Raw genomic sequence first — 19,374 nt, forward strand, 5'->3', positions numbered from 1 at the left:
TAATAAATCAGGTTATCATCATTCCAAGACAGAGGAAATAGCTTAGACCCTCAAACAAGAACATTAAAAGCAATCCTTCAGTAAATTGCCATTGTAAGGCTGTAACGTGAACAAGTCTACAACAACAACAACAGGTCAGAAACAATTCTTTGTTGAAGAGTATCAAATATTAATACACTAACGATCACAAAAACTCAATTCTGAAGAATTACACAAAATCCCCAATTTTAAACATATCAAAAAGAATTACACAAAATCCTCAATTTTGGTGTCCATTTAATGTAACAACTTCATAGTATAGATAGTCTAAAAATAAGTTATATATATATATATATATATATATATATTAAAAGAATTTCACATACAAAAATTTATAATTTTTTAATGAGAGATGATTAAATTTGAATTTTTAACTATTAAAAATTTAAATATTCATCTTTTTATTTATTTAAAAGTTATAAATTTTTGTAAGAAATATGTATAATATCCTAACTATAAGTAAAGGCCAAAAACAAAATTGAATAATATTTTAGTTATCAAATTGAAAAAAAAAATTATAAGGATTAAAAATAAAACTATTTATTTATTCTTTATATATATATAACAAAAATTAATTCATATAGACTTTTATGGATTTTGTTTGTATGCAGTACAATTTTTTTTTCACAAACAACAATCAATTGATCAAATTTTCTTCACTTCAACAACCACTACTCTTTACAATACTATATATGTATGGCAGATTGGCAGTTTGTGATTTCTCAATAGAATAATTTTTTTATATTGATTGTGTATTAAATTTTATTTTTTATCTATATTACTTTTCAATTTATTTAATATATGTTATCATAACATAATTTAAAGGTTTAAATATGACTCTAGTCTTTGCAAATAGATTATTTTTTTATTTTAGTTCAAGTAAATTTTTCTGTTTGAATTTAGTCTATGTAAAATCATAGATGATCTTGATCTCTAACGTCAAATCAATATTACAAAAAAGAGATGACAAATAACTCTATAAATGCACAGTAACATGTCATATTTTTATGATGTATTAAAATTTAAATATTTTATATTATTATTTAATAGATTTATTTATTTATCATTTCATAATTACAGTTATTTTATAAATAAAAAATGAATAGAAATTAAAAGAAATGTTTAGGGTTTTTTTTGGAAAGCTCGTCTTTTTCTCTACCATAAATCATAGAAGTCTTCTATTCTTGACCTTATCCATTAACATCTCTTTTTAATTTCATTTTCATACCACATAAATATGGTAGGAGGAGAACACTGATGATATTACTGGAGTGAATGGCATGACTGAGTTTTAAAGTCACATGTTGGAGCGTTGGTATTAATATAATCCCTCATCTATCGAGAATTCTTGTGAGACTCCAACTAGAAGACCCATTTTTGAAGTCGATTGTGTATTTGTGCTAAGGAAATAAGTAGAGAGACGTTAATGGATATAGTTGAGAAGAGAAGAGTTTCATGGTTTTATGACAAAGAAGAAGACGAGTTTTCTAAAAACCTTTAAACCCTTATTAGACCACGTGTCACGATTGTTTGTCAAATTTTTTTTTTGTAACATTTATTTATAATTATGTGATGGTACATAGACTAAATCCAAACAAAAAAATTTATTGATACTAAAATAAAAAGGTAATTTATTTACAGAGACAAGACATATTTAAATCTAATTTTTATTATAATAAATATTTTTAGATTAAATATTTGTGCATAGAACAACTTTTACACTATTATTAACAAAAGTGATGTGTTTGCAATTTCAAAAGACCAAAATAATTGTTTGCTCTCTAAAAATCTAATATGATACTAGAACTTGTTCATTTAGTCATCAACTATTTATATCCACACACTAAATTCAAGTGTATTGAGAAAAATTTGAATATAGTTTATAGAAAAATGTATCTTTCATCTCAATCATAAATTGTTTTTATAAGACCGTTTAAAATAAAAATATTATAAGAGCTCTTATTGTGATTTTTCTCTTCATTGTTTCTGCTTGTTTCAATTATAAAATCCATCACTTCCATATTAGATTTTTCTATGTTCTACCAAAATCATCATGAACTTCTTTGTCTTATTATCACACACTTCTTATAACAATCATTAAGCATCAAGCAACTATTTGTGGTGCTTTTGGCACATAGTTTTGTCAGTTGCTTTTGTTCTGTAAAAGAGCAAACATTATTTGTGTAGCAGAGTATGAATTTGTATGTAATTCAGCACATGGATCTCCTATAATGCTGTGAGCCAATTATATGATTAATTATTACAGTCAAAGTTAGACAGATTAATTTGTCACCCAAATCTACATATATTGTTTTTTTTTAGAATTATATAGTCATTAGTCATTCTTGCCTGTAATATGCTATTTCTAGTGATATATAAGCTGTCTGGTTATTTCTAGTAATTTAATAAACAGAAAAAATATTCATGCATTTAATTAGATCTATCCCTATTGAATAAAGCAACAGTGCAACACAGCAGATATAAAAATGTTAATAGAAGTATATTATAACAATCACGTTTAATTAGGCAACAGGAATTAATTACATGTTTTTACTAAACAAATTTAATTTCACTTTTTAGTCAAAAAAAGAAAAGCTAGTTCCACTTTATAGATCATTAGTCACCTAAGATTAGTAAATGATGATTTTACAACAGTTCACAGCTGTCTAAGGGAAAAATTGAATAGGAAACCATTTCATGTACAGGGTCTAATTTAAAAATCAAACCAAAATAAAAGTTTTTTTAAACAAAAAGAAAGCAAATGCTAACCTAAAGATTAAAAAAAAAAATCTAGTATTGCTGTTAATTGATATGTACTCAGCACTCATGAACAAAAAAACAAATAATTTTTCACTCAACAGTAAGAGTTAGGCTTTGTTCACCTTGGACAAGTGCTATTCATCCACTTTTGTGATTGCTATGTTTGTGAGATACTGTGTTACTTTTAGCTAGCATGCATTCGTATATATATTTAAATAAATTAAAAACAATATATGATAATGTTTCAAGTAAAGAAAATTAGATTCCCAATTAAAGAAAAGTATTTAAATGGCAAAAATTAATTATCAATTGATATATTAGTATTTTGTTTCTCTTCATTTTGGATATGACTAGATTGTAGTAGTGCAATGTATGTGTGAGCTCATGGTTTACAATCAACTTTCAAATATATTAAAAAAAAAATTATAACTTTTATTTTATATATGAACTGTAGTCTAACTTAATAACAAAGCAAACTAAAGATCATTTCCACATGGTAAAAGGAAGAAAATGTAGAAAAAAATGACCTTAGCCTCAGCAAGCATTTTTTATGTCACAATCAAGCAAGCATATTTTAATACTTAATTAAATCAACAACCAAAGCATAACGACGTTTATCTTCTCAATATCCGTCAAAAAATATGAATAACCGCGTTTCATATTTATTTTTCTAACGGCGCTTATTTCCTATTTGATTTTAAATCTGAAATTTTTATTGATACACTAAATATTTTTATTTTGTGATACACTAAATATTTTTATTTTGTGATACACTAAATATTTTTATTTTGTGATACACTAAATATTTTTATTTTGTGATACACTAAATATTTTTATTTTGTGATACACTAAATATTTTTATTTTGTGATACACTAAATATTTTTATTTTGTGATACACTAAATATTTTTATTTTGTGATACACTAAATATTTTTATTTTGTGATACACTAAATATTTTTATTTTGTGATACACTAAATATTTTTATTTTGTGATACACTATACTTATACAATAGGTAAATATTGTATGGAATGTGCTTTAGACTAGTTTGATTCTCCCTATCATTTTATACATTGTGTTTCGATTCATCTAACTTTCTTTTGGAATTATATTTTTTAACAAATATTTATTCAAGAAAAAAATAACTCTAAAAATAGAGTATTTGACTAATCTGATTTTAACATATATGAGACAACGCGTGGTTAAAATTGATAAAGTATGAGTTAGATAAACATATTTAAAAAGTGTAAAATAATTTTACATTTATACCCAATAAATATCAATCTTACATGTTAACCAAACCAAACATAGACAACATAATACATAATGATGATTCCAATATAGTATTTTCTTTTTAAAAAAACTTACTAGTATTTTTTTCTTTATTGTCAAACTTTTCTCATATCATTCCAAAATAAAAAAAAATAAAAAAAAACATTAAAGAACACTGATGATATTACTGGAGTGAATGGCATGACTGAGTTTTAAAGTCACATGTTGGAGCGTTGGTATTAATATAATCCCTCATCTATCGAGAATTCTTGTGAGACTCCAACTAGAAGACCCATTTTTGAAGTCGATTGTGTATTTGTGCTAAGGAAATAAGTAGAGAGACGTTAATGGATATAGTTGAGAAGAGAAGAGTTTCATGGTTTTATGACAAAGAAGAAGACGAGTTTTCTAAAAACCTTTAAACCCTTATTAGACCACGTGTCACGATTGTTTGTCAAATTTTTTTTTTGTAACATTTATTTATAATTATGTGATGGTACATAGACTAAATCCAAACAAAAAAATTTATTGATACTAAAATAAAAAGGTAATTTATTTACAGAGACAAGACATATTTAAATCTAATTTTTATTATAATAAATATTTTTAGATTAAATATTTGTGCATAGAACAACTTTTACACTATTATTAACAAAAGTGATGTGTTTGCAATTTCAAAAGACCAAAATAATTGTTTGCTCTCTAAAAATCTAATATGATACTAGAACTTGTTCATTTAGTCATCAACTATTTATATCCACACACTAAATTCAAGTGTATTGAGAAAAATTTGAATATAGTTTATAGAAAAATGTATCTTTCATCTCAATCATAAATTGTTTTTATAAGACCGTTTAAAATAAAAATATTATAAGAGCTCTTATTGTGATTTTTCTCTTCATTGTTTCTGCTTGTTTCAATTATAAAATCCATCACTTCCATATTAGATTTTTCTATGTTCTACCAAAATCATCATGAACTTCTTTGTCTTATTATCACACACTTCTTATAACAATCATTAAGCATCAAGCAACTATTTGTGGTGCTTTTGGCACATAGTTTTGTCAGTTGCTTTTGTTCTGTAAAAGAGCAAACATTATTTGTGTAGCAGAGTATGAATTTGTATGTAATTCAGCACATGGATCTCCTATAATGCTGTGAGCCAATTATATGATTAATTATTACAGTCAAAGTTAGACAGATTAATTTGTCACCCAAATCTACATATATTGTTTTTTTTTAGAATTATATAGTCATTAGTCATTCTTGCCTGTAATATGCTATTTCTAGTGATATATAAGCTGTCTGGTTATTTCTAGTAATTTAATAAACAGAAAAAATATTCATGCATTTAATTAGATCTATCCCTATTGAATAAAGCAACAGTGCAACACAGCAGATATAAAAATGTTAATAGAAGTATATTATAACAATCACGTTTAATTAGGCAACAGGAATTAATTACATGTTTTTACTAAACAAATTTAATTTCACTTTTTAGTCAAAAAAAGAAAAGCTAGTTCCACTTTATAGATCATTAGTCACCTAAGATTAGTAAATGATGATTTTACAACAGTTCACAGCTGTCTAAGGGAAAAATTGAATAGGAAACCATTTCATGTACAGGGTCTAATTTAAAAATCAAACCAAAATAAAAGTTTTTTTAAACAAAAAGAAAGCAAATGCTAACCTAAAGATTAAAAAAAAAAATCTAGTATTGCTGTTAATTGATATGTACTCAGCACTCATGAACAAAAAAACAAATAATTTTTCACTCAACAGTAAGAGTTAGGCTTTGTTCACCTTGGACAAGTGCTATTCATCCACTTTTGTGATTGCTATGTTTGTGAGATACTGTGTTACTTTTAGCTAGCATGCATTCGTATATATATTTAAATAAATTAAAAACAATATATGATAATGTTTCAAGTAAAGAAAATTAGATTCCCAATTAAAGAAAAGTATTTAAATGGCAAAAATTAATTATCAATTGATATATTAGTATTTTGTTTCTCTTCATTTTGGATATGACTAGATTGTAGTAGTGCAATGTATGTGTGAGCTCATGGTTTACAATCAACTTTCAAATATATTAAAAAAAAAATTATAACTTTTATTTTATATATGAACTGTAGTCTAACTTAATAACAAAGCAAACTAAAGATCATTTCCACATGGTAAAAGGAAGAAAATGTAGAAAAAAATGACCTTAGCCTCAGCAAGCATTTTTTATGTCACAATCAAGCAAGCATATTTTAATACTTAATTAAATCAACAACCAAAGCATAACGACGTTTATCTTCTCAATATCCGTCAAAAAATATGAATAACCGCGTTTCATATTTATTTTTCTAACGGCGCTTATTTCCTATTTGATTTTAAATCTGAAATTTTTATTGATACACTAAATATTTTTATTTTGTGATACACTAAATATTTTTATTTTGTGATACACTATACTTATACAATAGGTAAATATTGTATGGAATGTGCTTTAGACTAGTTTGATTCTCCCTATCATTTTATACATTGTGTTTCGATTCATCTAACTTTCTTTTGGAATTATATTTTTTAACAAATATTTATTCAAGAAAAAAATAACTCTAAAAATAGAGTATTTGACTAATCTGATTTTAACATATATGAGACAACGCGTGGTTAAAATTGATAAAGTATGAGTTAGATAAACATATTTAAAAAGTGTAAAATAATTTTACATTTATACCCAATAAATATCAATCTTACATGTTAACCAAACCAAACATAGACAACATAATACATAATGATGATTCCAATATAGTATTTTCTTTTTAAAAAAACTTACTAGTATTTTTTTCTTTATTGTCAAACTTTTCTCATATCATTCCAAAATAAAAAAAAATAAAAAAAAACATTAAAAAATGAAACATGCATCATCGTCTATGGAAACTGATTTTATATTAACATTTGATAAAAAAAAGATTCAATATTATTTTGTAAAATTGACTTACCTTAAGTTTTTAGTATAATGTATTTTAGGACGAGTCCATTAAACACAAAAAACATACAAGGACTATTGAGGAGGCATTTTTCTCTTGTGTTATTATTATACCCCACCGTCTTTGAATTTAATTTTGAAATATTCGATCCTTCTCTTCTCCCCCAAGTGCAACGGATTCTAGAAATCACTCACAATTCTCAGCCCCACACCCCACCATTTGCTGTCTAGTGTCTTGGGGATCACGTTCTCACAATTTCTACCTCCCAACGCTTAAACAACATATATTATTATTACAGTCAACTTTTACTACGTCATCACACACGTGTACAAATTTACACGGTTCAAATTTCAAACGATATATACTTTAAAAAATTGGATTCCCTAGTATATCATTTGGGATATATTTAACAGTCTCTCAAAAAGATTTTTATTCTTATATTTTATAATTTAAAAGCCGAGTTTGAAATAGAAAATAATCTGATAAGAATTAAGGTGATCAAGTATATCAATTAAGAAGAAAAAAAATATCATTTATTTTTTGTCAAAAATGTACATCATTAATTTTTTTATCATTAAATGAATAAATTCCATCTTTCATCGTAGCTCATTTTGTTTAATAGACCAACTTAGTAATAAGTTGGTGTAAATAAATGTGTATACCATAATAGATATATAATATTTATTGTATTTAATTAGATTAAAAATAATAATAAATAAAGAAAAATGGTAATTTTATTAGTTTTTGTTTATTTATTGATGTATTCTCGTTACAATAAATGTAAAACAAAAAATATTAATTAAAAATTATGTAAATTATATTAATTAAATGATATGATTATTAAAAAAGTTAATTTTTCTTAAATGTTACAATTATTATGGTACCTAAGGAGTACTAAATTTTTGTCACTTGTATGTTATAAAATAAAATAATTCTATTAAAGAACCCATAAAATTCAATTAAGTCACATGATTAATGTTGAATTATATATCGTCCAACAAGAAAGGAAGCAACAACCCACCTAGCACGTTTCAAACACTATAAAAACTTCAAAATCCCACAACGAAACAAACTACACTTCAAAGTTAAAATAACTCTGCGCGCTTCTTTCCCAGTACCCGGTCAGCTGCACCATGAACGACAGCAAAAACAATCAAAACGACACAACACAATCACTAGATTTCGAAAACTTGAAAGTCATATCCCCCGTGGGACGCGGCGCCAAGGGCGTCGTATTCCTCGCAAAAACAGGTAACCGGTCATCAGACGAGTGCGTAGCTCTGAAAGTAATATCAAAAGCTCTGATGGATCAGAAAAAATCAAAGAACGAGATGTGCTACGTCGTTTTGATCACACGCTTTTGCCACGGTTACGAGGAGTTTTTGAAACCGAGAATACCGTTGGATTCGCCATTGATTATTGCCACGGTGGCAACCTCCATTCTCTCAGGAAGAAACAAACTGAGAAAATGTTCTCCAGTGATATCATTAGGTAATTAATTGTTAAACTCTGTTGTATCCACACTCTGATTGAAATCGTGTTCCGGTTTTAATTATATTTAATAAATTTATTTAATCAAATCATCTCGGTGTTTATATTTCATAGTTAATTAATAAATAATATATATATTTTTAATTAGATTCTGATTATTATTTTTGTGTGAAGGTTTTACGCTGCTGAATTGGTTCTTGCATTGGAGTATCTTCACGATTTAGGAATAGTGTATCGAGATTTGAAACCAGATAACGTGATGATTCAAGAAAACGGTCACATAATGCTCGTGGATTTTGATCTCTCCACAAAGCTGAATCCTAGATCGATTCAATTACTGAGTCATGACTCGTCCAAGAGATCTAAATCGGCGAATGAGAAACGCGTGAAAAAGCGATTGTTCTCGCGATTCTACCGTTGTAACTCGGGGATCTCACCGTGTGACTTGGATTTTGATTCGCAACCTAGCGTCAACTCGGTACGGCGGAACGAATCGGAATCGGTTGAAAAATCGAAATCGTTCGTTGGAACGGAAGAATACGTGGCACCTGAAATTGTGTGCGGAAAAGGTCACAGTTACGGAGTTGATTGGTGGTCACTCGGTGTCGTTTTGTATGAGATGCTGTATGGAACGACGCCGTTTAAGGGGACGAATAGGAAAGAAACGTTTTACAGGATTTTGTCTAAGGAACCGGAGCTAACGGGGGAGAAAACGGCGTTAAGAGATTTGATTAGGAAATTGTTGGAAAAGGATCCTGACCGTCGGATTCAGGTGGATGAAATCAAGGGTCATGATTTCTTTAAAGGGGTTAAGTGGGATATGGTGTTGCAAATGACAAGACCACCTTATATCCCTCCTCCGATTGAAATTGAGAACACAGTGGGGTTAAGCAAAACCTATGTGGAGTCATTTGTTCATGAGGTGTTTTTTCCACAGTGTGATGATAATAATGAAGAGAAAAAAAATACAATTGGAGAAAAATCAGAAAATAAGGATAATGGTGAGGAAAAGAGAGTGTGGGTTGATAAATTGAGTAATAGCCTCAATGAAAATGATGATTTTTTTATTTTTTGACAAGATATTTATTTTTTTATCACTATATATATTTATTTATATTGGAGGAGAACACTAGGCATAATTAAGGTACACCATGTAACTAGGCATATCTAACTGTTGGTAGACCATTAACTGCACTAACATATATTTAAAGGTAGACAATTGCCAAGATTTATAGTAATTCTTTTTTTTATTATTTTCTTTTGGGTCTTAATAATTTTTTGTTTTTCAATATTCATATCAATGTTGTTAATAACTATTTAGGACCTAGCATATAATTTTGTTATTATTTTCTTTTGGGTCTTGATAGTTTTTTGTTTTACAGTATTCACGCTAATGCTATTAAATTATTTGGGACCTAGCAATACATATTCACAATGGCTAAAAAACATTAACATTAAAATCATATACAAGTCTGGGACGGAGCCACGTAGAAGGATGTAGTGCTGGATTTGTTAGGCTAATTTAGTTACATTTAGACTTAATATATTAAGCTGGAAAGAGAAGTTACTCGTCACTCTAAATTAAATAATATAATAAAAATAAATGTTAGTAACAATACATGATACATGAGCGGAATTCAAAGTAATTAAGGCAAAATATTTGGAATTACAAAAGAATAAGAAAAACCATAATATTTTTACCTATTGTAGTGTCATGGACTCAACATCAAAAAAAAAAATTTAATATGGGTAGCTTACAATTTTAGTTTCTTAGTTAAGGAATTGGTTAGTTTGATTTTGTTTCTTAGCCTGGAGTTGAAGAAATTGTGTTATATATTTATTGTAAGTTCTAAAAAGAATTGAGATGTCTTACTATAATATTACAGCACTATTAGTATATTAATTTGGCCCCTCCTGAATAAATATTCTGGCTACGGCTACATACCATGTATATATTAAGATATTTTTTTATCTTCTTTTTAAATAAAAAAAATCAGATCTCATTAGTGTATGAGTTTTGCGGCTAGCTTTTTTGAGTCTATATTTGACAAGTACAATTTCATTGGTTGAAATTTTCTTTCTTTTTATTTTCTATTTTTAATTTTCTCTCGTTTTAGTTCTTCTTTTGTCTTCAAAATATTATGTTTACTTGTCAATAGTCCAATAAAAACCGTATTAAAAATAAGTCCAACAAAAAAAATGTGTAGGAAATTAAGAGTTCCATCGATACCATAGCTGTGTAAAAATTATGGGCCAAAAATCCCTATTTTTTAAGTTAAAAATCACCAATTTTTTTATAGAAATTATGTGTTATGACTAAAATTGCAACAAATATAATAAAAATTTAGAATCTAAAAAAATTTAAATTTAAAATAAAATAATTTATTTTTATGAGTATAATAAAATAGAGTCTAAAGCAATTTTTTGGATAGAGATTTTCTACACCACTACATTTTTAAAAAGTGCATTTTCATGGTTCATATTTTGTTTAGAAATTTACGTTCAAAGACACAAAATTTATGTTTTTTTTCAAATGTGTACATCCATAGTCATGTGAGGCGGCTAGGAAGCAATCAAAACAAAAAAGTGGGGCTAGAAAAAAGTTTTCACGTTTTTTTTAGACTTTTCTAATCAAGAAATCTTCAATATTTATTTTGTTTAATCACATTTTGATATGGTCGAAACCAACAAGTCCTATGGTTGAAATCCATTCATAAGATATATTTTTCATTTTAAATTTAACAACCATTGTATAACGAGACTTTACAATGTATAAGTAGTGATTTGAATCTTTTATCGTAGTTGTATAAAGTAATAGTTACGATGATTGTTAAATTTAAATTTTTTTTTTTCAAGATGTAGTTATCGTAGGATATCAACTCAATATCATTATACATGTTTGCAGCAATGTGTGATAAAATATGAGAGGCTCATTGATTCAACCAAATTCTTTTTTAATCAAAGATTCAACCAAATGTTTCTAAAATGCCTTTGGTACACTATTTTTTTGGGCTCTATTAATTATTTTAGAAAGCTAAAATAGGGCCTCACCTGCTTGGTCTTGGCCCCTGAGCTAGACCCTCACTTTTTTTTTAAATCTATCGCTCATTCTATATTTTTAACTTTCATTTTTTAAAGCAAGTGAAAAATTATTTTATCTTTTTTATATTTTACTATTTGATAGTTAAATTTTTAAGTTATTAACATTTACATAATTTTAAATTTGTGAATTTTTTTAAAGAATTCTAAAAAAATTACATCGTAAAAGTTGTGTTTGATCTAAATTTTTTATATTTTATTAAACTTTTGAAAGGTTGTATTTTGAAAATTTTACATTCATTTAAAGTTTTTAATTTTTTAAAATTTGGAAAAATTGCAATTTAAAAATTTCACATTCATTCGAAGGTTCCAATTTTTTTAAACTTTTGATAATGTTGAATTTCGAGAGTTTTATATTCATCAAAAGTTTTGATAATTTTTAAAATTTTTGAAAATATTGCATTTTGAAAGTTTTACATTCATCCATCCAATGTTTCAATTTTTATTTTATTTTTTGAAAATATTGCATTTCGGAAGTTTCACCTTTATTTAAAGTTTTGAATTTTATTAAAACTTTTAGAAAAAAATGCATTTTTGAAATTTAACATTCATTCATATTTCAAAAAAAAATTAAACTTTTGAAAAATACTGTATTTCAAAAATTTTACATTCTTCCAATTTTTTTGAAAACATTGCATTTCTAAAGTTTCACATTCATCCATATTTTTTAATTTTTTTTAAACTTTTAGAGAAATTACATTTTAGAATTTCATATTAATCCAAAGTTTTAAAAAAAAAAAATTATTATCAGCTAATAGAGAATAAAAACGGTAATATGTCTTTTAATGTGTTTTGAGTATGAGCTAAAGGTGAGAGGAAAGTGGTGGGCATATTTTGTTTTTGACAGAAACCATTTTTATTTCTTATAGCAACTAATTAGAATTGTTTATATATTTAATTTTTATTTTCTTGTTTTTAATTTTTTTTTTTTTGCAATGGTTCTTGTTTTCATTAATATTTGAGACAAAAAATCATTTGACCAAAAGATTAGAACAGTATGCAGTTCTGTTTGGATTGCGTTTAAGAAAACACATTATCCAATCCAATTATATATGTGATTTGGATTGAATCGATTAGTTAGATTTTTATTGATGCATGATTATATTTTTATAATACGTAAAATGACACTACAAATGAATAACATCAAGATATATAAAGTATAATATACAAAAACTTAATATTAAAAAGTAACAAGTATATGAGTTGTGTTTAAAAATTAAAACACGTATGAAATAATTTTAAAAAGTAATTAATTTTATTTTTCTTCTTTTTAAAGGAAATATTATTAAAAACGTAAAACTAATTAACAAATAATATGGGGTTAAATAAATTTTCTTTGACTCTTTAAAATTTTAATATTTTGTTTTCAATCACTACATAAGATTTCTAACTTTTTACAATTATATTTAGAATATTATAAATATATTCCTTAAAAAAATGTAGAACTTTTTTAAAAAGAGATGAATTAAATATGAATTTTTAATTATTTGGCATTTAAAATTCATACCCTATTAAAAAAATCTAATATTTGTGGAGGAGATTCTTAAAATATTCCAAACATGACTACTAAAAATCATTCAAAAATTTAAAAGATACACATAAATTTGACAAAAGCATGATGAAAAATAAAAATGAAAAACTTTTTTGAACTTAAATGTACAAAATTTAATATGGAATAAAAGCAAGGTTAAATTACATCTGTAGTCCCTTAACTTAATTTCAGATAACGTTTTAGTCCTTTATCTTTTTTTTTTCTCCTGATTTAGTCCTTTATTCCTAACAATATCAAATAAAGTATGAAAATATGAATTTATTTGAAGATTTGCGTTACGAATTTGATGAAATTTGTATTATATTGAAGAATATAATTAATTTTATGAATTTTGATTAAATTTTTTTTTTGAATTTTTGTATAAAAAAGGATAACATTATTGAAATTTTAAAACATAAAATATCAAATTGTCACTTAAAATTAAAATAAAGGACCAAGTCGGAAAAAAAATAAATAAAAGACTAAAACGTTACTTGAAATTAAGTTAAGGGACCACAAATGTAATTTAGCCTAAAAACAAAATGTTAAAATTGTACAGAAACTAAAAAAATCTATTTAATACAATAATATATTAATACACCTTGTTCGGTAATAATAATATAAACACTGCAGATTTTATACAAAAAATATTAAAAAATATCAAATAATAATGTTGTTTCATGTAAAATGTAAATGTGTTATTTTTATTAAAATGTTTATTCATAAAAAGCAAAATAGTATTGTTATTTAATGCAAAATGCTTAAATCGTTTCAATTAAATTTTATGGTACAATTAAAGTATCATGTACAAACTTTTATTTATATATCGTAATATATATACTTGTAAGATATTGTATTACTTTTGGATTATATAAAAAAATTGTATGAGGTAGTTCATATAGATTGTTTTATTTTTATTTTTATCGTAATATATATACTTGTAAGATATTGTATTACTTTTGGATTATATAAAAAAATTGTATGAGGTAGTTCATATAGATTGTTTTATTCTTATTTTTTATTTAAAAAAGAAAGACATATCCACAATATTTATAAAACATACTCCGTTTCTAAAAATAATTTTATAATTAAATGTATGAACAATGTAGTAATTTTATAGATAAATGTATGTCAATAAAATCTCTATACTAAATTTATCTTTCGATTATTAAGAATTCTATGTATTCTCAAAGTTGATTTCAAATCACTTAGAAGAATTATATGGGATCTTGGGAAAGCCTAGGGTTCTTCTCAAGTTACCTATTCCCAACTTTAACTATTTTAAGGAATGTATATATATAAATGATGAATATGTTATAATATCGTAATAGATTATTATATTGAATTTAATTTATTTTTATAAATTAACTTTTAAAATAAATAGTATCTCTTTTTTTATAAATTTTTGTTTAATTTAACTCTTGTTGAATATTGTGATTTTGCTAATTGTGTGAGATTTTCTTGAGTGTTTTAGCTCTGAAGATTTAACAAAAAAAACAAAGTTGAATTTCTTTTTTAACCATCTGTATAGTCTTTTTTTTTTTAATTCAAATAATTAGTTTTCTTAAAAAATTAGAAAACCAAAATCGTTGAAAAAATAAATACCAAAATCACACAGTTGGATCATTTTGAGGATTAAAATTTAAACTTAATTTTTAAGGCAATTTCTTTTCATGTCCTTTGTGTTTTCAAATACACATTTAAATTGAATAATTGACGATTTCTTGCTATGTTATTGTGTTAGATGAAGGAAACTGACATTAAATACAAAAAAATGCAGCAAGCTATGAGACATGAATCATACATGCATCTAAAAAAATTGAAACAAGCATGGACACAAAAAGGTATTTATAATTTTTTTGGCTATTCAATATTTTTAATTAAGATCTAACGCCAATAAAATTTTAAATATATACATATATATTTTTTTGTCTGAATATAATTTGAATCTGAGATATAATATATAAGTTAACAATTTCAACATTTATAAGATAGATCTTATGAATAAAACCTATAGTTTTGTATCACAATAAAGATTTGACTAAAAAAATATGTATTTTTTTAATTACAAAAAAAAATAAATAAACGTATCAAAATAATTATTCAATCTTGCATAGACTTTTGCGTCTAAATTACTCAACAATATAGAATAATTGTATATATGAAAAAGAGGGTCAACATATTAATGAATTATGTTGTGAATTATTTTGACGTTCATTTGGAAAAAAATTATGCATTTAGTGTCAATTTTTTTTTGAAAAGTTTGGTGTTAAAACTAACTAATGTCAAACAAAAACAACTCACAAATCTTATCATCATAATACTTCCTTTGAAATGGCATGCAAATATGTTTTCTTTTAAATTATAAATTCCGATAAATACATGTTAAATTACTAATTTAACTTCTTAAAAGAAGAGAGGATTGAGGATAACCACATATGATTAAAAAATATAATAATTTATTAAAATAAATAAATATACTTCATTTGTTTCTATCTATAAATAAACGTGAGTGAAGTTAATGTATTTGAAATAGAATACTATTATAAAAAATTATACGAAGATTTTCAAGTCTAAAATTTTATATACCTTTTTCAACGACGATTATTAAATTATCCTGCATACACCACATGACCATATAAGCTCCATTCCACGCAATTCAAAATCTATAATTGAAGTTTCAAATTTTATAAGATTTGATTTTGAGGGGCACACAGCCCAACCTAACATGAAAACTTTATATCGAAACATTGAAATTCAATATGGATGGGGACACGTAATATTAAATTATTTGACTTCCTAATCACATGCATGAATCCCATTGATATCGATGCAGACCCTAGAGAAATCATGAAAAATGCCAAGCAAATGAATAAAATAAAAAAATTATTGGCTAGCAAAAAAATCATCATTTAGTTTCAAGATGTTTAAAGTTGTTAGTCGTACATCTAATTTTAAAAGTCAAACAAAAATAATGATTTTGTATTGGTTCCTACAATGTATTGTAATTGATTTTACGTTAAAGCATCCATGCAAGCTTTAATTATGTTCAACCTTTTGTTGGAGTAATTCAAACATCTTTTAAAATGATAGCATTATTATTCTTAATTTCCCTCCTTTATAAGTATTTATTATTTGTTTCAATAAATATAACTCCTAATGCAAATTAATAAATATATTTATTATTCTTTTTTAAAATCTACATTTATTAATACTATTAATTTAATTATAAGTCATGCTAGCAAGTGTTTTTTGGATACTTGTTAAATGATTAAAAAAGGAAATAAAAAATAAGTTTTGAGTAGAAAATTTTATTTTTTTACAATTTTAAAGTGTGAATTATATATTTTTTATTATTACTTTTACATTTGAATTCTTAACAAGTGTCTCAAATTAAAAAATTTCTTTAATTATCTTAAAGTGTGAAAACTTAATATTAAACACATGTATGCACAATGAACAATTAAGTAATAACTAAACATAAAATATTACACATTAATTACACAACATGTTTGTTGTAGTTGCAATATTGTTTAATATTCAATATTAGAAATAAAGAGTGACATATTGTGAAATAATTATTGTGTAAGTGTTATGACTAGAAAAAAATATCTACTTAGATCTTCTACGACTGGGATTTACTTCTTTTGTTGGAAATCTATTCGGTGCATGACTTACGATTGATATACAATTGCAATGTCAAGTTCTTCGAGTGGTGTAAAGTTTGAGTGTTTGACATAACAAATAGATTCGGTGGAATAATTAAATTTTCCTTTTGAAAAATGCAAGTTTCTTGATATTGAATGTTCGAACAAATATGATTTTAGGGTTAATCGTTTGAGAGATTTAGGCAAATTTGGATTTGCAAACTTTAATGCATTTACAATAAATCTATTTTCTATGCCTTGTAATTTTTTTTTTGTTTGAATTTTATGTCTCTTATTAGTTTTGTACCTAAACATACACAAATTTTAGCCAAAATTGATAACTTTTTTTATAATAATTAAAACTAGTATTTTCCTTTGTACACATCCAAAAGATTTATTTTATTTTATGAGAACTATATCCCAAAAAATACTACTAAAAATAAAAATTCACATGTACTTTAGGGAAAAAAAATAAAGGTCAATAATTGAGAAACATAAACAAAATTTTAAAAATAAAATAAAAAAATCAATATTTCAATATTTTCACAACAAGTCTCTCATATGGAGGGACCCTATAAAAAAACAAATTAGAAGAATCTTCACATATATATGGTTGAATGGCAAGAAATAAGAGTTTATCACACCAAAGTGTAACTTCTAATTTACTGTGATTTTATGTGAAACACACTATATATGGACAAAAATAAAGAGAAAGAAAATGGAAAACATCTTTAACTCATCATAGCTAATAAAATTGACTCAGTAATCCAAGGTCACTTTTAAGGACTATTACAAGGAACTTTACCTACCCCTTTATAATTCTTCTTTTTGAAAACGTCTTTTAAAAGAAAGAGGAAAAGGGTACCATGCCGCATACATCGGTGAGATTTAAAAAAGGCAAAAGGAATCAAAATTCCGTTACTGTTAGTATAAGTTTAACTACACCACAAACCGTTGCCAAAAGTGAGAAGTTGGCAATATATCACTAAAAATCTATTAAATTATCAGCCTAAAATCCATCCATCCATTCACATGGATGTAATATTATTCTTATGCATTGTCCCCCACACATTTTCCTCACAATCACGTGCTCATTCATCCAATCCAGATTACTAAATAAAAATAATACCATAATATAATATAATTAAATTAATCTTGTCCCGTTTTAAAAATTGGTCGTTTGTGTTTGTGACCTTCCCAAATAATAAATCTCAATATCTCATCGACCTCTTACTCAAAGAAAAAAAAATATCTCATTAACTTCAACGGTCAACCTTTCAATTTGGTCAAGTGTGTGAGCAATGAAAACAACTTTAACCTATGGACAAAAAAAAAAGTGTATTTCCACCTATTTAGTACTCTTACCCTCCCATTTGTACTCTTTCTATTTATTATAAGACTTTTTTTTTCCTTTGTCTCTTGATATAAAATCGTTTACAAAATTCAACATTATTAATTATTTTTTTTATATTAATATATCTAATTAATTTATATTTAAAAAAATCATTTTATTCTCTCTTTTATAACAATGATAATTATAAAAGTAACATATTTTTTTATAAATTTAATTATTACTATAATAATTTTTTTAATACTATTAAAAGTGTTGAAGGTCTTATAATAAGGAACTAATATAGTATAAACAAAAAAATCTCTCTCACATAATTGTTTTAAGAGATGGCAAAGTAGACAAACATGTCACTATTATGCCTTGCAGTCATTTTGTCTTAAAAGAGGTGGATGCGGACCAACTAATGTTAAAGGGTTGAAAATATTACTCTCTTCGTTTTTTAAGGCGTTTAACAAATTGACGGTCGCACCCATCCAAAATAACACATATCATATTCATATGTAACATTTTAATAAATTAATTGAATAAAAATAAAAATGAAAAATTTGAGAACTAGATCAAAACACAAGAAAACAGGTATGAATAATATTGTCTAATTAAAAACTTTACTTGAAAAATCTAAAGAGATAAAATCAAGATAAAGATAAAAGAGTGTTTCGTAATAACATAAATATTATATTTAATAAAAATGGAAAAATTATGTAAAAAATGTTAACTAAAATAAAATTAAAGATGATTAAAAAAAATTAAAAGTGCAAAAAGTGTAAGTTAAAATGCATTATTGTATCTTAAAAGAAGTCACATCATTTTGCTTTATTTTTCCACTATGCTTTTATTTATTTAAAACACTGGTATCCAAAAGTTATAATTGAATTTCTAATAATATTTATTTTTGTATTAGTTGAAATAAAAAACAAATTATAGATGTCTACTTAAAAAAAATAGATAAATTAATATATATTCGTCCTGAATTTTATATACTAATTTTTTTCTTTAATTTTATATATCAATATTTTATAATCATATTATTGATGTGGAACATTTATCAACTTTTGTGACTATAATTCTATATACTAATTTGTAAATAATAATTTTATCAAAACTCCAATGGAAAAATATGATCGTTTGATACTGCTAAAGGAGATATCACCGGCTTTATCTTTATTTATTTTATTAAAATGAAATTATATTAATTAAAAGTATAAA

The 19,374-nt window shown here is 25.1% G+C and overlaps 1 protein-coding gene across 1 annotated transcript; it reads left to right on the top strand.

The window, feature by feature from the left end:
• Window positions 1–8,080: 8,080 nt before the first annotated feature.
• Window positions 8,081–9,793, top strand: LOC101509786 (serine/threonine-protein kinase OXI1-like). Its single transcript, XM_012718551.3, is given in 3 exon segments — window positions 8,081–8,378; window positions 8,381–8,540; window positions 8,715–9,793. Coding segments are annotated over 3 exon segments (1,257 nt in total). The 5' UTR covers window positions 8,081–8,182; the 3' UTR covers window positions 9,616–9,793.
• Window positions 9,794–19,374: the final 9,581 nt, after the last annotated feature.

The sequence above is a fragment of the Cicer arietinum genome, chromosome 7 (genome assembly GCF_000331145.2).
Source record: "Cicer arietinum cultivar CDC Frontier isolate Library 1 chromosome 7, Cicar.CDCFrontier_v2.0, whole genome shotgun sequence".
NCBI classification, from domain to species: Eukaryota; Viridiplantae; Streptophyta; class Magnoliopsida; order Fabales; family Fabaceae; genus Cicer; species Cicer arietinum.